The 24,338-nt window shown below is 34.7% G+C and overlaps 2 protein-coding genes across 4 annotated transcripts; both read right to left on the reverse strand.

Annotated features, from left to right (window-relative positions):
- Window positions 1-6,661: 6,661 nt before the first annotated feature.
- On the reverse strand, window positions 6,662-9,924 carry LOC145086661 (uncharacterized). 3 transcript variants are annotated; one of them, XR_013700530.1, is made up of 4 exons: window positions 8,974-9,924; window positions 7,944-8,872; window positions 7,739-7,828; window positions 6,662-6,892 (listed from the first exon to the last, which is right to left on the reverse strand). XR_013700530.1 is itself a non-coding variant. In XM_079024483.1 (3 exons), exons 1-2 carry the CDS (start codon window positions 9,608-9,610, stop codon window positions 7,926-7,928), a joined length of 1,584 nt encoding a protein of 527 aa, XP_078880609.1. In that variant the 5' UTR covers window positions 9,611-9,924; the 3' UTR covers window positions 6,662-6,892; window positions 7,910-7,925. The 3 variants fall into 3 exon arrangements, 2 of the variants coding, with proteins under 2 accessions (XP_078880609.1, XP_078880608.1); XM_079024483.1 differs by lacking the exon at window positions 7,739-7,828 and having other exon boundaries at window positions 7,910-8,872; XM_079024482.1 differs by lacking the exon at window positions 7,739-7,828 and having other exon boundaries at window positions 8,974-9,922.
- Window positions 9,925-10,377: 453 nt separating this feature from the next.
- Window positions 10,378-11,433, reverse strand: LOC145086663 (non-specific lipid transfer protein GPI-anchored 15-like). The gene is made up of 2 exons (XM_079024485.1): window positions 11,025-11,433; window positions 10,378-10,748 (listed from the first exon to the last, which is right to left on the reverse strand). Exons 1-2 carry the CDS (start codon window positions 11,368-11,370, stop codon window positions 10,576-10,578), a joined length of 519 nt encoding a protein of 172 aa, XP_078880611.1. The 5' UTR covers window positions 11,371-11,433; the 3' UTR covers window positions 10,378-10,575.
- Window positions 11,434-24,338: the final 12,905 nt, after the last annotated feature.

Below are 24,338 nucleotides of genomic sequence, written 5' to 3' on the forward strand. Positions count from 1 at the left end.
AGGGAATAGTGTATCGAGGAAAGATTGTGACATAACATGCGGTGTTTGTGGATTCCAATCCATCTAGGGTTTTTACAAGATTGAAGTGCCTGAAAATCAAAAGTACATGATAAAGATATACTGAGATTTTAAACAGTGATAGGTAATAAGGATCGAAATCTGGAAATAAACCAAAAATAAATAAATAAATAACAAACACCGCACCTGCCTTGGAAGAAAAGTTCAATTTGAAGCGCCGAAGATGGTGAAGAATGAAGAAATTAAAAGAGGGGCGAAGGCATTTTTAGGTTTTATCGATCAAAAGACATAGGGTAAATTTGTAGACACCTCCAAACTTTTATATAATGATGGTGGTCGTCAGTAGCCGGTGATTGGATTATCGGCGTGAAGGGGTCTTCAACAGGAGACAACCTCCTTGCAAATTGATGACGGTTGTATATAAGAAAAGAAATTAGGTTAAAATTGAATGCTAGCATGATTATAGGACTATTTGTGGAAGCTATTTATTAAATTACTAAAATACCCTTGTTTATTTATTTAATTATTTAAATTTCTATTTAATTTTGATAGGCCCACAATTATGCATACAATAACACAATACATACTTTAAACACCTGAACCTATATATATATTTATATATCATTGTGGGCAGAGACCATATGCAACTTAGGTGGGGCATGTTATGCCATAGGCATGGCCCATATGCAATTTGGGTAGGGCCCGATTATATGTATGTGGTATGTGGCTTTTTGGGGCACTCACTAAGCTTTGTGCTTATAGTTTTATGTTTATAGTTTCAATTACCTCTTATTCGAAAGGGAAGGGCCCGACGTGATCGCACAACATCCACCAATGTTTCGCATTCTATGAATTCTTTTGTACTCTGATAACTTCGATACATTTTCCATACACTTGATTGGGTATTTGGAATGAACGAATGTCTATTTTAGTTAACTTAAAGAAAATTTTTACTTATTATCTTTGGGACATTACATACACATAGCAAAACCGAGTACAATCATCAATAATTTTGACCATATATTTTTTTTTATTTCCCAAGAAAGGAGTAGAGTGGAAATCACAAAGGTTATTGTGTACACGTCATTGTGTACAAGTTCCAAAATAGTCGAATTTCTAGTAAAACTAGGAAATGGTTGTTTTGTAAGAATGCATGTTATATATATATATATATATATATATATATATATATATATATATATATATATATTCATATTCATATCAAAGGGTGGAAGAATACCATCTTTTGACATTCCCTACATTCTTCTAAAATTGACATGACCCAATATTGCATGCTAAACCATAGAGTCATCAGTTTTATAAGAAGATGAAAAAACAAAATTTTGAATAGTTATTAACTTATCAATAACATTCAAACAAAACATTCTATTATTCAAATATCTAAAACCAATAAATATTCCACCTCGAGATAGGATATACCTATCTAATTCATAAATTTGTCTAAAACCATCAGAATTCAAACACATACCAACAAGATTCTTTCGAATCTTAGGAACAAACAAAACATCAAAAAGTCTAACAATCTTTTGATAAGTAAGCTCAAGATAAACGACACTGAAACATCAACAAGTCTAAAAGATACGTCTCCATATGTAGCACCAATCCATATCTTCAAGCGATGTTATTGTTTCAAACAATTGTTCATTCTTGCAGACATGGTTCGTTGCACCGGAGTCGATCCTCCAAACAACATAATCATCCTGTATATAGAATGATTCAGGAATAAGTAAAACATAATAAACATAATTTTGATTAGAATTATCAAAGTTAGTCAAATACTAACATCCTTTAACTGGTCCTTAGACTCATTTCCACTTCCATTGGCACCACTGTTATCGGCCCCATTATTACCTAGATTCACACGACAATCATACTAGTAATGTCCTACCTTGAAGAACCTTCAACAACCCAGTTCCTTTTTTCTTTTTGCTGGAGTTATTTGGAACATACTCTTGCTTACGTTTGCTATCATGTCTTTTGTTATTCGTGTTCCTTGGTTGGTTTTTAACCATATGAACAAAGTGTTGTCCAAGTTCAACTTTTTCTTTGTTTTTGCCATTCTCTTGTACATGAAGGGATTCTTCAATGCACAAATGACTGGAAACTTGAACCATTGGCAGTTCCTCATTTTAATGTTTCAAGTTGTTTTTGAAGACTTTCCATGATGGTGGAAGTTTGCCAATCACACTTGACACAACAATGGATTCATCCATATTCATTTTGTGCAATTTGGTTGACCCAAAATGCAAAGGAGTTTATGATATTGTTCCATGAAAGGCCTTGAATCAATCATTTTATAATTATTAAAGTCGATAACCAAGAACTTCTTGCAAGAAGCATCCTCAACGATGTGCTTTGATTCAAGGGTGTCCCGCAATTCCTTTGCACTTTTAGCATTACTATGGGTATCAAATAAAGAATCAGTCCTATCGTTCAAAATATGACCCCTGCAGATGTAGTCATCATCATCCCACTTTCTTATTTTCCTGGTCTCTTCCAATGTCTCATTTAAACCACCTCTGGTCCGGGAGTACTCAACACATACGCATTTTCAGTGTATTCAACATCAAGTGCACCTTCTTCTTCCAATGCATGAAATCATTGCCTCCAAACTTCTCCAGTTTGTTGAACTCCATAGGCGTCTCACAGATTGAATCAGTCATCTCCACCAAAAACGAAATATTAGTCCAAATGTTAGGGTTTAGAGTGGATGTGGTGGAGATCTGGATTCCTCATGGATCACGTATGTTTGCTATCTACACTATGCTCGGGTTCTAAGAAATCTAGTATAGGATAATTTAAAGGGACACTTGTGAATCTAGGCACAGAAACACAAGCCAACTTACTAGAGAAATTCTAAGTTCGTTTTAGAAGAAAGAGAGATGAGAAGGGTGTGCCTCAGCTCAAATAGAAGATACGTATTTATACCTGACAAGTAGGGTTTCCATCTTCTGAATTAGTTAACTAATCTCAAAATTAATGGCATAACCAATGGTTTCCAAATTGATGAGATTTGTCAATTTTACCATAATTACCCATTAGAATTCATAATTTTCACTATAATACTAATCTAAATTTCCGAAGACCTTTTGGGGTGTTGCCCCAAACCCCATCAAGGGCTTTCCCCTTAGACCCCGTTAGGGGCACTGCTCCTACGACCATACAAGGGGTCGCGACCCCCTTGACCCCCACCATTTTTTCGTACCAGTTTATAATTTGATCTTATATGTGTGTGCACTCCGCATATACAAAAACATATAATATAAAGTACAAATCATAAACCACTTAGGTTACATATTAGTTCCAATTACACAAAATCTCTAGTGAAACAAAAATCAACAACAAAACTTCCCATCAATTCTTTGGTTTCACTTACATTCCTCCCATGCACCCTATGAAACCTAGCCTATCTTCAAAAGTTTTGTAGCACCTGGTTCTTGGTACGTATTCTTCCATTAATTCTTTAAAATATTTTACATTTTGGCCTTGGACTCGGCGAGTTGAAGGACTAACTCATCGAGTAGAAGCGGGATGAGATGCGGGGTTTAAGTAGTGGACTCGGTGAGTCGGGTCCCGGACTCGGCGAGTAGGCCCTGTTTGGACAAAAACCCTAACCCAAGGGTTTGCACCCTATTTAAACACCTTAACTTGCCCTCCTTCGTCCCATTTTCTCCCAGAAGACCCCCAAAGCAAACCCTAGCTGTTATTGAAGCAATCTAAGGCATTTGGAGTGATTTTGGTGCTTTTGTGATCCAAGGAAGGAAGGAAAAGCTTGAAGGATCAAGAGGAGGCTAGAGGGATCCGATTTTGAGCATCATTTGCAGTCTACAGAAGGTATAAAGTCTATACCTTGTTTGTTCTTTTGATAGATCCCATTTTGTGGAGTTTAGGGCTTTTCTAAGCCATTTTGGTCACCAACCATGATTGCAAGCATGGTTAGGGGTTGATGTTTCAGATTTAGGTCCTTAAAGGGGTTACAAGGCAGAAAGGAGCGGCTTTTGCACTCAAGGAAGGCCCCATGCATTGTAAGAGCTTGTTTTAGGACCTTTTGAGCTCAAAGTCCCATGCAAGCATGTAAAGGTTGTAACTTTACATGCTAGATCGATTGTAGAAGCATAGATCTATCATTTGATCAAGGGTTGTACATCAAAAATCGAAGATTTAGTGAGAGGATGTGACCGACTCGACGATTCCATTCTTGGACTCGACGAGTCTAAGGTTTCTGTCCCATATCAGTTGAGGGTCAAAAGGACCCAGTTGAGTGTGTAAAGGTTTTAGGGAGGCCCGAGGAGTGACCCAACGTTCTGGACTAAGCCATTGTTCTGGAAATTCATGGGACTCGGCGAGTGCATGAGCAGACTCGGTGAGTCTAAGGCAATCTTCTTAAGGATGAAGATGAACTCGACGAGTTGTTCATACAACTCGGCGAGTCAAGGACAGGACCTGTGTATCAGTTGAAGATGAACTCGAGGAGTTGTTCATACAACTCGGCGAGTTGGATGAAGATTAAGTTGATGTTCAATTAGAAGGAAAACTCGTTGAGTCATCGCCTAACTCGACGAGTAGAAACGGGTATAAGGACAAATGGAAGGATAGGGACTCAGCGAGTTGGCAAACCAACTCGGCGAGTCAGGTCAACTGGAAGTTGACTTTGACGTTGACTTAGTCAAGGGTAAAATGGTCATTTTACCCTAAGGACAGTGAGTAGTGTATGACTAAGTGTTTTTGGGAATTATAGCCGGAAGATTTCCGAAGCAGCAGTGGCAGCAGTCAGAGGATTCCCACACAGATCAGCAGCTACTACGAGGTAAGTTACCTTCCAGTAGCGGTGGGTCTACGGCTACAATGCCGGCCCACCAGTAGGAGTTGAATGTTAGATGATTATCTTTGTGATATCATCTATGTTTGCTACTACCTAATATATTATATGCTGGCATGATATGTTATATGTGATAGTAGTAAAGTTCGGTTGTTAGGACCGAAGGGTAGGTCAGACACCCTAGATATGTCTGACAGTATGTGATGATATGTTTATATGCTGGCATGATATGTTATATGTGATAGTGGTAGTATGAGGGGAATAGTCCCCAAGTTCGGTTGTTAGGACCGAAGGGTAGTTCGGACACCCCAGATATGTCTGATAGTATGTTTATGTTATGATATATGTGATAGTAGTAGTAGGGGGTGGAATAGTCCCCGAGGGTAGGTTGTTAGGACCGACGGGTAGGTCAGCACCCCAGAATGGCTTGACACGGGTAGGTCGGCACCCCAGAATGGCCGTACCGGGTAGGTCGGGCACCTCAAAATTGCCCGGCAGTATGTGTATGCTTTGTGATTGTACGGTATGTGGTACGATGGGGGAACTCACTAAGCTTCGTGCTTACAGTTACAGTTTTGGTTTCAGGTAGCTCTTCAGCGAAGGGGAAGGAGCTGGCGCGGTAGCAGCACATCATACACACACAATGTTTTCCGCACTATGAGTTATTCTGGGATTGTACTCTGACATTATTAAGTTTTTACGATTCGATTTTCAGACACGAGACATGTTTTTATGAAATGATATGATCGGTTGATATTTTGTTACAAATGTTTTGCAAATCACTTAATCAAAAATGAAATTTTTGGACGTGGAAATTGGGTCGTTACAAGTTTGGTCATGCTAAAGTCATCCTTTTGTTGTCCTTATGGCTTTGTGGAGATGTGGCTCCTTGATTACCCATATTCCCATATAATCTTTGTAGCTAATATTTTCCATTACAAATCCGTCACAAACCTTTGTTTACACTCAGTTTGGATTTTAACTCCCCTTAATTGTTCTTACTACTCTCATTGGCTTTTACCTCTTAACCCCTTGTAGAGTTTGATTAGTAAAAGAATAAATCAACATATAGCTCAAATCTAGGAATTCAAGTAAATCCTCTAGAACTTTTGTCTTTTATGTAAATCTTTGAACAAAACACTAATAAGGCATCGAACTTGTGAGGCAGCACTTTAAACAACAACCAAATCACTCGGACTTGAATCTTGAACAACTCTCCAATTATAGCAATGAACTTTAAAACACCCTCCAGAAAATGGATGTTATCAAAATTTGATGCTTTATCTATTGAGGATATTGATTTATACTTGGATGACTTGGTAACACCATTTGGGGTTAGATTGTTTCTATTGGGTTTAAGTTGAAAGTATTTGTTTTATCTTATTTGGAGGATTAATTTGCTAACTTGCTTTATGTGTTAACTTTGTTTTTATTAGTGATCTTCATGCCTACAAACTCAATGTCAAAACGCATAACTGAAATAACGATTCATCGATGATCGAACATAGACTAAAGTTCATTTGTCATTGATTTTACACAATCTTTTACTTAAACAAAATGAATAAACAAAGAAATTTGATGATTTTTATAAGTTGGATAACTAAACATAATAACATTCCTCTTGTTCTGTTTTCTGTAACACTAAAAACATCAAGATTTGATTCCATATACAAACTATTTTCCATATCGAGTTCTTCACAGAAAAGAAAGGGGTGTAAATGTAATATTTCACATGTCCAAATTTTAAGGGTTTCGTATCATACTACAGAAAAATTGAAACCGAAACTGTACAACAATATGCAATGAAGTCAAGAAAACATCTACACTCCAATTTTTATTATCCTTGCAACTGATTCTAATATTCACAAGAGAAAAATACTATATTGCAAAAAAAACTAAATTAAATTTCAAAACTACCAAGTTTTTTTTTTTCCACATCCTTTCTTTAGATAATCAATCTTGATGATGAGCATTTCAAGAGCTTTTTGCAGGTCCTATTGATGCACTTCTACATCACCTTTTCTTTGACAAACTCTGCAAAATTACAATTCAATCCTTAACATTAACGTTGTACTTTGAAAAAGATTTACGCAAACTTATAGTATATTATACTTCGAAAAATTTACTCAATTATATCAGTGAAAATTTCTTTGTATTCGGATGATACTGCTATAATTAGGTAGATTTTTCAAATCACAATGTTGTAAGAGGAATAAATGAGAATAGGACATTATACTATACAAGTAAATGGAAGTAAGTTGATATAGTTTGTGATTTATTACACAGAAAACAATACAAAAGGGTAAAAAGGTCATTTATCACATCGTGGTGTTCATTATGTCCGACAAAAAAAAGTCTTTATGCAAGTAAATGACAATTTTACCCATCTAAGTTGCTATTTTTTACATTTATTATATGGAGAAAACAATATAAAAGGGTAAAATGGTCATTTATTCACATTGCGGTCGTTCATTATGTCCGTTAAAAAACAGTATTTATGCAAGTAAATGACCATTTAACCCGTCTAAGTGCGTAAGTTGCTATTTTTTTTACATTTATTATATGGAGAAAACAATACAAAAGGGTAAAATTGTCATTTATTCACATTGCGGCCGTCCGTTCCGTCCGTTAAAAATAAGTCTTTATGCAAGTAAATGACCATTTTACCCATCCAAGTACGCGAGTTGCTATATTTTACATTTATTATATGAAAAAAACAACACAAAAGGGTAAAAGGGTCATTTAACATCGCGACCTTCATTCTGTCCAACAAAAAACAGTCTTTATCCAAGTAAATGACCGTTTTACCCATCTAACAGCATAAGTTGCCATTTTTTCATTTATTATACAGAGAAAACAAAATAGTCATTTACTCACAACCTTCATTCTGTCCGACAAAAAACCGTCTTTATGCAAGTAAATGACCATTTTACCCCTCTAAGTATTATATACACATTGGAGTAACTGAAACTGTGTGCATGCAAGTAAATGATCAGTTTTCATCTAACAAACAAAACAAGTAAATGTGACACGAGTAAATGACCATTTTACCCTTCTGGTCAAAAAATCAAAAAACAGTCAGCACCTTGGCGGAAGGAAGTGGAAGAGAAGCTTGACGTCCACTCCGAGGTTCAGTCAACATCCGTATCTCCTGAAGCTGTCTAGCAATATCCTCCAAAAGCTGCAACTGCAAACTTTCTTTTTCACGATTATCAATGGAGAAATTCAGCTTTTCTCTTCCTTCTTGCACAATTCTCAACCTTTCTCTCAACCACTCAACTTCAGTATCAAGTTTCGTTCTTTCATTATCCAAAGCCGACGTTGAATTCCTCCTTAAAATCTTCCATTTCGACCCCATCGGCGGCAGTCCCATCCCGCCGCTCACCTCCGCCTTCTTCACAACACCACCGCTACTCACCTCAGCCTCCTCCTCCTCCTTCCCATTTGTCTCATAAAAAACATCAGTCTCCTTCTTGTGTTCTTCCTCTACAATGGCTATGGCTTTCTCCGACAACTGTTTGTCTATCTTCAATTTTTGTTTTGATAAGTCGATTGACATGCTGAGATCACGTAAAATCCGATCAGGGTCGTTGTCACCGGAAGCAAGGGTATTATTGTAATTTTGATTACTTTCCGGTGAAGTCTGTCTGTAAGCTTCGACTTCCTTTTCCAGGAAATGTTTCTCCATCTCTCTTCTCAGAACGATTTCTTTCAAGATGTTCATCTCTTCTGCATCGTAAGCTGATTTCTCTTCTATCATTCTTTGATACTGACGTGACTCCATTTCTATTGACGCCTTTTCTTCTTGTAATCGGAGAATCATAGCCATGGCTTCATCGGCGGCAGTGGCGGCGGCGCTTCTTTCCTTCTCGAGTTCAATATAAAGCGCTGCTCGAGCGTCTTGCTCTTCTATTAATTCTCGTGTCAATAAAAGTATCGTGTTTGCTTTATCTTCCTCGTTAATGGGAATCCGTTCTTGGGAATCGTTTTCCGCCGTGGGAGTATGTGCTTCGTCTAAATCCAACCACAAAAATTCGAAAAAAAAAAAGATGAATCTTGAAAAGTGAAAAGAATTAGTTGTGAAAATTGAAATAACAAGTAATCGGATTACTTACAGTTACAGCTGTTAGCACCGGAAAGAATGGAGTTCTCTGCAACTCCGGCGACATGTTCTTTCTCATTGCTCTGCTGATCGACGCACGTAATCCAATTTGGAGAAGATGAGACAGAAGAGCGTTTACCACTATCGAGACTACTCTTTTTTCTTCTTCGAAAACTACCTCTCACTCGATGATTTAAAGCCCCTTTTCCTTTCATATCGAACCCCCTTTCCTTTTCAATCTTAACTCCAGAATCATCGGTTTCATTTTTAACAGCTTTTCTAGCATCAGATATCGAACTACTAGACGCTTCACCTTCTAATTCCTTAACCCTCTCACCTCTTCCTAAATTCAAACCATCACTCGCATTGCAATTCTGGACACTAAAGAAAATCGAATCAAAAGGGAACTTTCTAGTTACAGAGAATTGAACAGCGGAGATTTTATCAGTTGGGTAATCAAGGAGTAAACTATTCAAATCGGAATTAGGGATCCCGAACGGACTTGGCAAGCTCAAACCGAAAAAACCCAGAAATTTACCAGCAAAGAAAGCAATGGTTGATCCACAAAGTAAGAAATAAGCTATTGAAAGATCAAGAAAAGCACCCACCAAACTATTAAACGTCCAGAATCGCGTACCCTGTCTACTCATCTTCTAGGGTTCTTTCTGATCAAATAGATCGGGGAAAACCGTTGCTTGATTGTAGTTTGTAGAACCCTCCCAGTTTAATTTTGAAAAACAAAATCAAGAAACCATTAATGCAAGTAAAGATGTAATCAAGACGATTGGTTTTCATTTGATTTGCGATTTGAAAGACATGTATATCCGTTTATCCGCCTTCTTGATGATGAAATGTAAATGCAAAATAGATGAATTCGACCTGATGATTTTGTTAGCGAGCGAGACACGCAGCATTGTTATCAACGAGGCACGTGCGATTCATTACCTGGAATTTTATAATAACGCCTTCCCATTTGTGTCATCTTATTTATATTACCTTTTTTCTTAACAAACAAGAATACTTTTTTAGTTCATAAGTCATAAACCATAAATCACCAAACAATGTACTTCAATTGAATATGTTTGGAATATTCATTTTTTTTTTAATGAAACCTTTTTCTTATATAATTAAAGTTAGAAAATTTATAATAGTAAAAAGGTTTGTTGGGTTTTTGAAACAATCACCTTGAAATAAAATTAAATGATTGTGTCACACTATGCTTTTTATATTGCTATTGTTTGTTACTTTATGGATTAAACCCCACAACAAAAGTTAAATTAAACGTGGTGGTTATATTAAAATAATTTATTTAACATAATAATTGGGATATAATTATCATTTTGGCTTGATTGACGAAAAAGTAGGTTGACAAATTTCAAATTGAATATATATCTTACAATTCGTTATTATAACCAAATCGAACATCCAACGCATATAATCTCATATTTATTCATAGACATAAGGTACATTATACGTTATAATTCATATGAAATCCCCAATTAAAAAAAAAAAAAAAAAACATGCCTCAGTGGTCAAACCCAAGATTATGTGAAACAAAATTACGAAAAGGTGAGTGAGAAAGTGAAACAAATATCAAGATGTCATCTCGCAAAACTCAAAACATAATAGAATATGCAACAACCACTGAAGAAAATAGAATTTGAACTAATGCAAATCGTATAGAAATCAAATTTGACGAACCATTACCGGTCGATGGAACAGTATTCGTTCCACTACCCGAACCGGAAGGGTTGTTTGGTGTTGATGGAGAGCTTCCTGGAGATGCGGCTGTTCATTTTAAAAACATTTGTGCAAGAATTAGTACGAAAGACAAAACAAATGGTGTAAAACTAACATGTATAGATGATTGTGAATATTTTTTCTTCATATTAGTTTTAGTTTTTTTTTATAGAAGTTTAACGAATTCATTTTGGGAGAGAAAATAAAAGCAAGTTTGAACTATAATCTCTAAAAAAAACTATCATACAAAACACAAACATATTAAATACCATCAAACTAAATATCCTAGCATGTATCGTTTTTATGTCAGAAAAAAGATCCTACCATTGCATTGGCTAGTTGGAGGCGTTTGGACATCGCAGGCATTAGGTAGCTCGAGAGCCTGGGTTTGGTTAATATTAAGGCCTAAGGACGAGCCACCACCACTTAGGACCTCACACAAACATTGTGGTTGCGACTTGACCACACTAGCCAGTTGGGTGCAACACCCTGTTGACGGGGTTGACGAGTTGCCACTAATGTAGTTAAGACATGGTGACATACTAATGATCACGTTTGTGCACCCTGAAGACGACGTTTGAGCCATTCCACAACCACATAACACACCTATTGTGATAGCTAGGATTATGGACTTCAACAAGAGAGTGTCATGTGTTTGATTTTGTGCCATTTGGAGAGATTGTTTGATAGAAAAGAGTGATTGAAATTGTTGGTAATTTGTTTGAGTAGAGTGAAGTTGTTTTGGTTTTATTTATAGGGGGATTGGAGAAAGTCAACTCTTCGGGTAAGAGGGGTTGCATTTAGGTTACCAACTACACTCCTAACCCATGACACAATCGACCTTCGTATCAATTGGTTATAGATGTTTTATATTTTTTTCCCGCTATTAAACATATTATATGATTTATTAACAGCATGTAGTTTATTGATATATCTTAATGCTAGTAAGTTGATTGTGATATCAAGTGACTACAACCAAAATCCCACTAAGCAAAAGAACATGACGAGATGGTTGTACATATGGAGTAGTCCTCGCAGGCCAATAAGGAAAACTTTCCAAGTGTAAATGTGAAAATAAAGAAATAAAATCCCCTGATATAATAAAAGAATCCTTTTGCATATGTGGCATCTTCTCAAGCTATAAATTTACAAACTGAAATTCCTATTTTGCCCTTCCTTTGAATTTATACTGTTTAATATATATCGATATCAATAAATCAATAAATTTTTTTAAACAAATCTATTATATATTTAAATTTGTTTCGTTTACCCTTTTCATCCCAAAATCACGGCTCTAATCCTCTAATTTCGGCTTCTTTTTGGAAACTAAATAACATATAATCCTCCCACTTTGTAATTCAAAACCATCACCAAACATACATCGCTGCCACTTTTTCTCTCTGCCACTAATATCGTCACCCTTCCTGTCCATCGTCGTCTCATTGCGACTATTTTTTACACCTTCATCTCTCTCCAATATTATTATGATCCTCAATAATATCGATACAAGGAACCAGTAACATCGTCTCTCTCTAAAACCATATTATATTGTTTTAGTTCTTAGTTCATTACTCTATATGAAATTAACATGGGGCTATGGTTTTTTTGCTAATTGGAACCTTCGATTATGTGCAGATCTTGAATTTTTTTTTCTTTGAATTAGGCTAAATAGTTACCGAATTTATGGTAAGTTGATAATTTTTCATTCTATTTCCTTCATGATCCCTTTACGTTTATGAGATTATATACGCCTCATCACAAAACATAGCCGGACGTTTTACATTTTCCCTTTCAAACATCTATATTTTTTCGGTTATATCAAGCTAAATCCACCATTCATCTGCAGGGACGTTTAGTAAGTCAAATAAGTCAATGGAATTATTCTCTCTTGATTATTTGTTTTTTTATTTTTTAAATGACTCTAAAGACTCAACTGATGTGTGTTTATTAATAAACGTTGTACATCGTATAGGATATTTACAATTTTGTGTGTTGTGTGTGTGTTTTGTGCATGTTTGGGTGCTCTTTTTGTTTGTATTAATTCAAATGGCATCAGTGTATTATATAATAAAATAGCAATGCAGTTTCAGTTCTAAGCCAAATATATCATCACACTTTAATTTTTTCGTCATGTTCTATTTGTGTTTTTTCTTTACCTTTTGGTTATTTTTGATTAGATATGTGCTTGATATAATGCAAAATTTTAAAAATCAAACGTAAATTGATATTATGGTAGTAAAATTACAAGTTCATTGGTTATATCTATTCATTAGTTATTTCATATATTGTTTTTGTTAAATTTTGTAAACAGGGACCTCACAAACGCACACATATTTTTTTAAAAAAGTTGTTATATTAACCCGGATAGTTTCAAAATGTTACTCAATTTTAACACTCTACTTTAAAAGTTTTTTTTAGGGCAATGTACTTTAAATAAGATGATATTATAAAGATATAGTTTAAAGTAAATTATTACATTGTTACGAAATTATAAGCAGCGAAAGTCATGTGTACCATATTAGATGGTAAAAACAAAGATTTATTTCTTTATATATATATATATATATATATATATATATATATATATATATATATATATATATATATATATATATATATATATATATATAGTAACATTTCACTTAAAAAAATGTACAGTCTATTGCATTGTAATTTTCAAAGGTGGAAGAAAACAAAGATTTAGTTTGTAATGATGAGTTAGGATTAAGATTTCTCTATAAATATATCCAAGGGGTAAGTAAGATGCATCCTGATACTTTTTTGTGAGATTATTCATTTATTTACTTAAATTTCCTATTCACATCTTTGTTATACTCATAATATGTTTTGATTTAATATCAATGCTAAACCTTTTTTCATTCAATTTATGTGCATATTAAATTGGTTCATATTCCAACAGAGAAACCATGGTTTGCCCTTCCGATTTAAAGTATTGCTGTACGATTTTAGATAGATGGTTTTTAATATTCTTTCTTTGAATAATATTTTAGTTTAAAATAACAATTTTGAATCAATTTCTTTTAGTTAATATATAAAATAAAATTGATAAATTGACATTATAATCTTTGCTAACGTCATTTTCTATTAAAAAAAGCTCTTTGTAGTTAAATGGATGTGCTATAGTATTTGTAGTAAAACAAGGATAATAGATAGGTATGTTAGATGTTTTTATATAACAATGTACTTTCAAAGTACATTTCTATTTTTAGTTTTTAATTTCATTAATTTGACTCTTTTTTTTTTAGTTTTTATCAAGTTATGCTATATAAGAAAATATGTTGCTATTTCTTTAGTTTCTATTTATAAAATCTGTGTTATTTTAAACATAACTTATATCTTATTAATTTAATAAAATTTTATAAATCTTTTACCCGTGGTTTCCACGGGTTGTAACCTAGTCTTAATAATAATCACAAATAAATTCTGTAAAAAGGCTAGTAGATGATATTGGATAAATGTAACCCAAACCAAAGACTATCATTTGTTAACACAATCACGAGGTGATTGGGATTGTTTATTTGAAAGTTGAAACGTTTTTCTTATAAAAATGTTTATTTATGAAAACAAAGTATAAAAAAAATTATTGGTTGTCTTTTTAAACAGTTATATATTACAAAAAGTAACTTTAGCAAAAAGCTATAGAGAAAGAAAAACCAATTACACAATGTCTAATGTCTAATGTAACCAACAAATGGAGTTTTTATAACATTTACTATTTCTATTATAGTACTAAAAAAATAAAACTTATTTATGGAATCAACGATTTGATCTTTCCTAATCTTATTGTCTGCAAAAACATGATCGTTTTTGAACCGTCAAAGATACCAAATTGTAGTATAAAGTACTGCATTAATGATTTTTTTTTCGCCGAATACTGAAATTCATCAATAGAATCAAACATAGCTTTAGCTTAAACAAAATATGTACAATAAAAATCAAGTCACTTGAACATTGCATTCAATGTTCTAACTACCACCTTGTAATAGGATATAGTCCATAAATACCTATATCCTTCCCAAATATACCAAACCAGCATGTTGCAAGGTCACTCGAAGTCACCTGCCCCATATGTCTTAAAGTTTGTCCACGTATATACTGAAATGGCACAAAGAATCGAAAGGAAAACAAAGACCAATAGGAAAGTACAAAGTAACGTCGAAACAGTAGCAAAATTGCATCGAAACCATAAGAATACAATATGTATGAGGATGTGTGGCTGCCGGATCCTGGCACAACCGTATGGCAACTATGTAACAACATACAAAGTACAACTGTTCGTACCTTCGAGCATAATGCCATAAATGCTATTAGATGGCATGATAGGGTCGATACGGGAAGAACTTGTTACCTCTTCCTCCTTCGCTATAAGTAGGTAATCTGGCTCGTCAAGGAGGTATGTACACAAAAGTCATACTGAAAGATCTAGTATGTTCAAGAGTCATATTAAAGTGATATTGCTAAATAACATATGATACTAATGGGTCACACTAACAACGACTTTATACAATTTATTATTTATTAGAAATTGATTTTAATAAATATTTAATTAAACTCTTATAATTAAATTGGAAATTATTTATTTCATGAAAATAATATTTTTTATTAGCAAGTAACATTATATTATTTCATATATTATGAATTAACAAGTCATGCACAACTTTTTGGACTAGTTGAAAACCTTTTGTCTTTTATTCAAAAGACAAACTTTATGTTTTATAAACCTTGAGTTTATAAAATTTAAACTAAATTTCATTTTCTTTATGCAATTTTCGAGATTTGCATAAAAAGAAGAAGTGTATGACTTGTTTAATCATGCTTTAAAGACATGTGAGGCATGTTTATGACAATAGGGACAAGTTTGCTTAAAGTGTTAAAGACTAATTGTTAATACCTTCACTTTTGCATATAAATATGAGGGCTTGCATTTGGCAAGAGTGCTCATTCCTTCCTTGAGGCATATAGTCGAAATTTCCTCCTCTCCCTCTCATTCTCTCTTAATTAGTTAAGAACACTTGAAGTTACTTGCATCTTCAAGCATTCTTTAAGTTTATATTGGTTATGAACTTAAAGCTTAAGAGTTTAAGAGTTTTGGACTAGCATCTACATCAATTTGAGTCATTGTTGGTGTCTCAAAGGTTCCCCATTCTTCATCAACTTCTAAGCCTCCCATAAGGACCCAAAGAACTACAAAGATTGTTATTTCTTCATCCTTACTATGGTTGGTGTTTTCAAACTTTCTATAACTTATAAGAAGATCCTTGGTGAGTATAAAATATTTATGTTATTTCAAAAATTAAAGTCTCCTGTTGCCATATTTTTAAAGTTTATGAAACTATTTTTGAACTAAAACATAACAATTGGTATCAGAGCCATCTTGCAAATTTGGTTAGATCTTTTTGATTTTTGGAAATATTAGATTTTTGAGAATATGGATAACTTGTGTTTGTATAAAAATAAGTTCATACATATTTTCTATGACAACATTTTGTTCTTTTTATGTGACAAAAGTTTCATGCATCTTTTGTCATTTAAAGTTGTCTTAGAAAAACAAAGGTTGTTTGATGTGTATATTGATGTATATGATGTGCATAAACTAGCCAAGGACCAATGTGTTGTTATGTTGTTGTGCTAGTTATTTTTTTATAAATTGGTTGTAATAGTTTATTTATTCATATGATATGTTATAATTAAACAGATTAGTTTTTCTTGGTTATTTTTGTAAAGTAATAGATTAATTTTTAGAATTAATTTAATTGTACAAAATGTAACAAGAAATCAAGTTGAAACCATTTTTTTGAAGACAAAAGAATAATTTTCAGGTCTAAAAGGTGTGCGGGATTTTCAGTGACAATTTTTGAAAAGTGTCACTAATGTTGTTCACAAAGAGCTATTGGCTTTTAGTGACAATTGTTGAATTTTAGCCTTCAAGAAGTTTTTCCAAACTTTTGCATGCAATGAGTGTTTACTCAAGTGGAGTTTCTTCAACAATATTACAAGAAGATTTTTGGTCCCTTTAAATGTCTCTTTAGAAATGAACTTGACATTTTTGTGTTGGCTCACAAAAATGTCATTAGTTGGTTATATTTATGCATATATCTTTTTATGCATATTTGTGTTGTTTATTTTAGGCAATTATTATGTTATTGATAAATTAGTTTTTCACATTCTAAAATAATTTTAGACAAAATAAACATAACATGGAGTTTGAGTTTTCAAATTTGGATATAAGATGTAACAAATTATTATTTTAAAATAAAACCTGATTTTATAAAATCATTAATAACGGCAAATTTATTTTGAAATACTCCATTATAAGTTTTGAAATGGTGATTTTTGTAACTTATACAAACTCTACATATATCTATAAGTAATAAAAGGAAGTTTTATTAAAGATATAAAAGGTTCAAATGCATTCAAACTTAATACCGATTATTAAAATTGAATTGCGTCAAATTATATAAAACTATGTTTTTATATAGAGCCTTCAAAAGTGATTTTCTTTTGAAAATTGATACCATGGTTTATTATATACATGTAATAACCATGATATCATATGTTTTTAAACTAGAATTATAAAACATATAAAGACCCTTTTTACAAACCTCACATCTATGCAATCCTTTTGAAAAACATTCGCATGTCTCTTATATGCACTAGTGGGATAAAACATACCTAACCGCTTAATGTTGTATTTTGATGGTCGGGGTGTCTTCGCGATTTCTATAACCAAGTTATAGGCCGATTACACAAGTTTTTTGAATTGGACGATTTGATCGGAAATCTTTTGTGATAAAGGATACCTAAGTAAGAGAGTTCCGAGACATAGACGATATCAAACATGTCTAATTAAATTTGTTATTAGTGATCCCATAAATCTAGGAATTATATAGTAAGATATAATTAATAATTGATATCTACTGGGTTGAATTCAAATGGATCCTAGACTTTGATAGTTAATGTTTTTGGAAACCAAAAGGGTATTAATTATTAAAGATTAAATATTGAAAATACTAATTGAATTTTGTTAAATTTTTATAGTTAAACAATCCATTCTCATTATCATGAATTGCCATTTCTATTAATGACTTCATGAAAATAACACTTAATAGATACAACTTCAATGAATAAGTTCATGTCTTAAGAGACAATCTTGTAAGAGATAAGAAATTGTATACACTTAAAGGTCCTAGTCCTAGTCCTATACTATTTGCTTTAAGCAATGAACATGAGCATGATACCTAGTAAAGTCATCACTATGATGCTTAAGATGCTTCTAGCATCAATCTAGGAATAGTTATGTGACATCCCCCAAATTTTTCAGCCAGAAAAGTCCGATTTATTTTATGCTTTTAAAATAAAATCAGAGTAATCGTTTAAAAGATGTTGCGGAATTTGTCCCCAAAACAAAACATGATAAAAATTTATCAAAACATTTCTTAAAGAAATATATATTTTCATTATATATTAAAACCTCGGGATGTCATGTTTCGATACAAACCAAAAGCATATACATCATAAGTCTTACAACAGTTATTTACAACTACTGGCTTATAATCCAAAAATCTCTCTTCACCGTCCAAACTATGCTCTGGGTCCACTACCTGTAATATAAAAAGCTGAATGGGTCAGGCTTGAGAGCCTGGTGAGCATATAGGGTTTTCAACCCACAAATAATAATAAATTTATTAATTTCATCGAACGACAACAAATTTATTAATTTCTTCAACCAATAATAACCCTGATTACCCGTTCCTATTATCCTCACTTTACGTCCCTAAATACCTATCATAAGGGACCTAGCCCAAGGATTATCATCGGGATGGACACTACTACTAAGGGGATTCCTCAGCCATACATATCCTTAAGGCAACCATGAGGGGGATATAGTTCACCAACATCTACATGTTGTGAGCCTACTAGCGTTCCAGTGGACAGTCTAGAAAGGTCTGTGGTCGTCATCTATACCCCGCTAGATGACTAGAACAACAACAACAACAACAACAACAACAACAACAACAACATCGAGACCTCTCATCATTTTAACACATACCAACTATTTCATCTACCCATGTTATACCCAACGTATTTGTAGATAAAAATACATATACAGTTTAAATCATTTTAAAACCTGTATAAAACATTCATTCAACACCCATCTCAAATAAACAAACAATAAATATACACATAGCATGTATTTTGTAGAAAATACTTCATATCTATGTGTAAGATGAAAGTAACTACACACTCACATGTTTTAATGAAAATTGGGCAACACTTCGTTTCTCAAAATAATCCTTTTTAATGAAACCGGGGTGATTTCTAAAAAACCAGGCTTCATGTGGGCAGAGTTTCGGCTCGAAAACTCTTTTTCTCGGGATCTTCGGGGTTATCCGGGACTTGCTTATGATGCCAGGATGATATAGTAGGCTTAGGGGTATTTTTTGCAACAAAAGGGAAAGTAGAGGGTGAAAGGATTGAAAAAAGGTAACCAAAATTCGGTTGGCTTCAGTTCCTATTTATAGGAGATCGAAGCACCTTTGTACGCGAGGCGTACAGCTCAGGTACGTGGGGCGTACCGCCTCGCACAAGTCTTCACTAGGCGTACGAAGTGGATCAGCTCGGACGCGTCAAGGCTACGATACGTGGCTCACATGCGAAGGAGTAGGGAGGGTGACTGACTTCGGAACCCTTACACGAGTACACTGGGCGTACTCCTTCTGTAAGTTGGGCGTACTCCCTCGGACCAGCCTCGAAGTTTATGCCCTAAACTTCACAAATTCATAACTTTCACATACAAACTCTATTTTGACGTTCTTTATATCCACGCGTAGGTATAACCGTACTCTATAACTTTCGTTTAGACTCTGTCGGCTAATTTTGACTTTATTTTTAAAGTTATATTTTTAACAGGTCGGGACAGGAAAAGTCCGTTAAAAATTCATAACTTCTTCATCCGACGTCCATTTTTGTCTGTCTTTTTACCGTTGAACTACTATCAACAGGATCTTATATTCTCATTTAGGTTGTTTTGGCTGAAAATCACTTGATCTAAAATTCGAGTTTCGGGCTGCATACAACTATGCCAAATCTTAGAAAATTCATAACTTCCTCATACGAAATTAGATTTGGACATTCTTTTTATGGACGCTCTCGGTTTAACGAATACTACGACTTTCGTTTAGATTGCTAAGCTAAAAGCACTTTATCGTAAATTCACTTTTTACGTCCTACATCGTCGTGACGGTTCTGTCGCGAAACTTCGACAAACCATAACTTCTTCGTTATAACTCAGATTTCGGTATTCTTTATATTTCTGGAATCCTTGTTTCAACCACTACTACTTTCTTCATAGATATTGAGTTTATCTAACGTTTTTTTTCGACGCTTATTTTTATCCTTAATTCATTAAATCATAATAATTAAGCAATAAACACATAATAATCAAATAATACATCTTTATTATTTCAAAATAAGTTACAAAGGTTGGCCTAGACTATTACATCATCATTAATGCCTAGCCTAGAAATACGGGCATTACAATTCTCTCCCCCTTAGGATGATTCCGTCCCTGGAATCATACATCAGCAAACAAATGCGGGTAGCGGCTCATCATGTCACTCTCCGTTTCCCAGGTGAGATTTGGCCCATTCGCATTTTCCATTGCACAAGCACTAATTCGACCATCTTGCGTCATAACTTCTTAGTCTTACGATCAACGATTGCCTCTGGTTCTTCGATTAACGTCTTGCTTTCATCCAACCTTAATTCATAAATTGGAATTATGTCGGGAACTTCTCCCTTGAACTTCCTTAAATAACACACATGGAAGGTGTTATGAATATCATCTAGGTCTTCTGGTAGTTCTAGCTTGTAAGCTTGGTTCCCAATCCTCTGAAGAACTTTAAACGGTCCAATAAGCCTTGGACTCAACTTTCCCCTTTTACCAAATCTTATAAGTCGCTTCCATAGCGATACTTTAAGTAAAACTGAATTTCCAACTTCAAATGATATCAGTTGTCTTTTCTTGTTAGCATAGCTCTTTTGACAATCCTGAGCTACTAACATCCTTTCCTTAATCACTTTCAGCTTTTCATTAGTCTGATGGACTATCTCAGGTCCCATAAACTGCTTTTCTCCAGCTTCAAGCCAGCATGATGGCGTTCGACACTTTTGTCCATACAAAACTTTATAAGGTGTCATCTTAATGCTCGAATGGAAACTATTATTGTAGGAAAATTATACCATAGGTAAATGTTCATCCGAATTACCTTGGAATTCCAGGGTACATGCTCTCAGCATATCCCATTTACTCATGGGTACAGGTAAAGGTTCTAAACTCCCATACGGTTTCTGATGTTATGCCTTAACCCTCGCACATGTCACACACTCGGTCACATACTTTGCAACATCGAGCTTCATCGTCGGCCACCAGTAGTAGGGTTTTAGATCCCTATACATTTCCGTGCTGCCGGGATGAATTGAGTACATGGTCTTGTGAGCTTCCTCCATCAGAAGATATCTTAATCCTCCCGTCTTAGGTACCCAAATCCTGTCTTGGAATACCTTCAACCTTTGGTTGTTTGTACCGAACACTAGCATTTTACCCAAACGTTCTTACTTTCGGTCATTTTTCTCTAAAGCTTCCTCCTGAGCTTTCTTTATGCTTTCCACAACTGTCGAGACAGCTTCAATCTTTAACGCTCTTGGCCTTTTCTTTTCAAGGTTTACCTTCCGACTGAGAGCATCAGTGACAACATTTGATTTACCAGGGTGGTAAAGTGTCTCACAATCTTAGTCCTTGAGTAATTCTAGCTAGTGTCGTTGCCTCATGTTCAATTCTTTTTGATTAAAGAGATACTGAAGACTCTTACGATCAGTGAAAAGTTTGCACTTTGTGCCATAAAGATAATGCCTCCATATGTTTAGGGTGAATACTACCGCTGCCAACTCCAGATCATGAGTGGGGTAGTGATTTTCATGCTCTTTCAATTGTCGAGATGCATATGCTATCACCTTTTCTCTTTGAGTTAAAACATACCCCAACCCAACTCCCGACGCATTGCTAAACACTGCGAAGTCTTCAACTTTATCGGGTAGAGAAAGAATCGGTGCTTCACATAATTTCTTCTTTTGCTTCTCGAATTCTTCCTTATGCGTCTCACTCCAAGCATAAGTAGCTCCCTTGTGGGTCAAAGTTGTCAATGTAACAACTATCGAAGAAAATCCTTAGATAAATCTTCGATAATATCCAGCTAATCCTAAAAAGCTTTGGATCTCCGTGGGACTTTTTGGTTGTTCCCACTTTGTTATAGCTTCAATCTTAGCTGGGTCAACCATAATCTATTCTTGGTTAACCACATGACCCAAAAAATGGACTTCTTGAATCCAAAAATCACATTTGGAGAACGTTGCATATAGCTTCTCCTTTTTCAGAACTTCTAGCACTTCACACATATGCTTGTCATGCTCCTGCTTGCTTTTTGAATAAATCAAAATATCATCTATGAACACTATCACAGATTTATCGAGGAATGGTTTACAAATCCTGGTCATCAAATCCATGAATGTTTCTAGAGCATTGGTTAGTCCAAACGGCATAACCAAAAACTCGTAGTGTCTATATCTTGTTCTGAATGTAGTCTTTGTTGGATAAGGTGTCTAAGTCCATAACTATATTTGGTATGTACTTGACCTGGCTTGGCATGGTCCATTTGGGTTGCATGACATCTCAACAATTGGATAGACAAAATGAGAATAAGGACACTTATGATTTGTTAATATATTCTAATATATTAATATGAAATCATATTGTTTAATTTGTATTGATCAAGAATTAATTTGTAATTAATTTTTTGATCAAAAGAGACTAATTAAATATATGAGGATTGATTATGTAAATCTTTCATTCTTATATAGTAGGCTTATGGTCCATGATTCACTAGATTGGGCTAGGACCCATTGGGTGATCCATGGATGCTCCATGGAGATTAAAACCCATGGATCATGGGGGAAATGAAAAGCCATGCACATTAGGGTTTACATGGTGTAACCCTACATGTGACAAACTATATAAGGAACTTCTTATGGAGCAAAATCGGCACTAAGACAAAAAAAGTGAGGGCTAGCTGAATTTGTGCTCAAGTGTACTTCTCTCAAGTTATTCCAAGTGTTGTGGTGTTGTGTGAAGCATTTAAGGCATCATATTTGGGGTGCTAGGCTCACAAGGTTTTTAGGAATCCAAGCAACAACAAAGGTATGTCATTCTACTGATTTTTATATTACAAGTACCCCATGGTATGCTAGTTAGAATGAGAACCATGGCAAAATCATATTTGCATGTATATTAGAGAAAACATAGATCCAAGGTTTCTAGGGTTGCATGTACACCATAGGAGTGTTAGAATGCTCAAAACCCATCAGTCTTCTCAATATCATGATCACTCACCTTTAGCTGATGATATCCTGACCTAAGATCGATCTTCGAGAAATAGCTCGAACCTTGAAACTGATCAAACAGGTCATTAATCCTTGGCAACGGGTATTTATTATCTATTGTTGCCTTGTTCAGCTCTCTGTAATCTATTCACATTCTCATGCTCCCATCTTTCTTCTTTACGAATAACACCGGAGCTTCCCGGGGTGATGAACTAGGTCTAATGAAACCGTTGTTCAACAACTCCTGAAGTTGTGTCATAAGCTCCTTCATCTCTGTCGGTGCTAGTCGATATGGGGCTTTTGCTATCGGTGTTGTTCCTGGTAACAAGTCTATTCTAAACTCCACTTGTTTATCAGGGGGCAATCCAGGAAGATTTTCAGGAAAGACTTCCGGATAATCACACACCATTGGTATGCTGTGCATTTCCTTCTTCTCCTTCTTGGCATCGATCACAAACGCCAAGTATGATGTACATCCTTTAGACAAACATTTTCTAGCTTTCATCAGGGAAATGATTCAAGAATTCACTCTGTGCTTATCTCTATACACCATAAACGACTCTTTTCTAGGTGAGTTTACCCTTACTATCTTTTTCTTGCATAGTATTTTAGCATCATTGGCGCTAAGCCAATCCATCCCCAGAATGGTGTCGAAACCATTTAATTCGATGGGTAACAGATCCTCGTGGAATTCCTTTTTGTTTAAGTTGATGACAATGTTCTTAATATAGTCGCTAACAGGTATGAATTTGCCACTAGCAACTTCTACAATTAGGGCATCCTCTAGCTTTTTTATAGGCAATGCTAGTCTTTCACCAAATTTTTGTGATATAAAGGAGTGATTCGCTCCGGAATCAAACAATAAATTGGCAGGCAATCCATTTACAAGAAAGGTACCTAAAGCGACATTTGTGGCATCCTTTGTGACTTCTAATGTCATCTGGAAAGCTCTAGCTTTTGGCTTTTTTGGGAGATTGGGCTTTGCTGCCTCTTTCTTCTTCGGACAGTCATTCAAAATGTGCCTTTCTTCGTTGCACCCATAACATACTTTCTTAATGAAGGTGCATTCATTGGCATAATGCCCAGGCTTTCCACATTTATAACATGTGACCTCTCTGTCACATTTCCCAGAGTGCTTCTTCTTGCACTTCTCACACCACTTTGTTTCGGTTCCTCCTCTAA

Source organism: Lactuca serriola, chromosome 2 (assembly GCF_051521515.1).
Source record: "Lactuca serriola cultivar US96UC23 chromosome 2, Lser_US96UC23_V15, whole genome shotgun sequence".
Taxonomy (NCBI): Eukaryota; Viridiplantae; Streptophyta; class Magnoliopsida; order Asterales; family Asteraceae; genus Lactuca; species Lactuca serriola.

Bases quoted from the DNA above. Each gene is read 5' to 3' on its own strand.
- LOC145086663 (XM_079024485.1), bottom strand. From the start codon at position 11,370: ATGGCACAAAATCAAACACATGACACTCTCTTGTTGAAGTCCATAATC. The intron at 10,749-11,024 runs GTAGGATCTTTT...TAAAATGAACAG, and splicing joins TCCAACTAGCCAATGCAATG to CCGCATCTCCAGGAAGCTCT.
- LOC145086661 (XM_079024482.1), bottom strand. From the start codon at position 9,610: ATGAGTAGACAGGGTACGCGATTCTGGACGTTTAATAGTTTGGTGGGT. The intron at 8,873-8,973 runs GTAAGTAATCCG...GGTTGGATTTAG, and splicing joins CGGTGCTAACAGCTGTAACT to ACGAAGCACATACTCCCACG. The intron at 6,893-7,943 runs GTGCTGACTGTT...GTAATTTTGCAG, and splicing joins TTCCACTTCCTTCCGCCAAG to AGTTTGTCAAAGAAAAGGTG.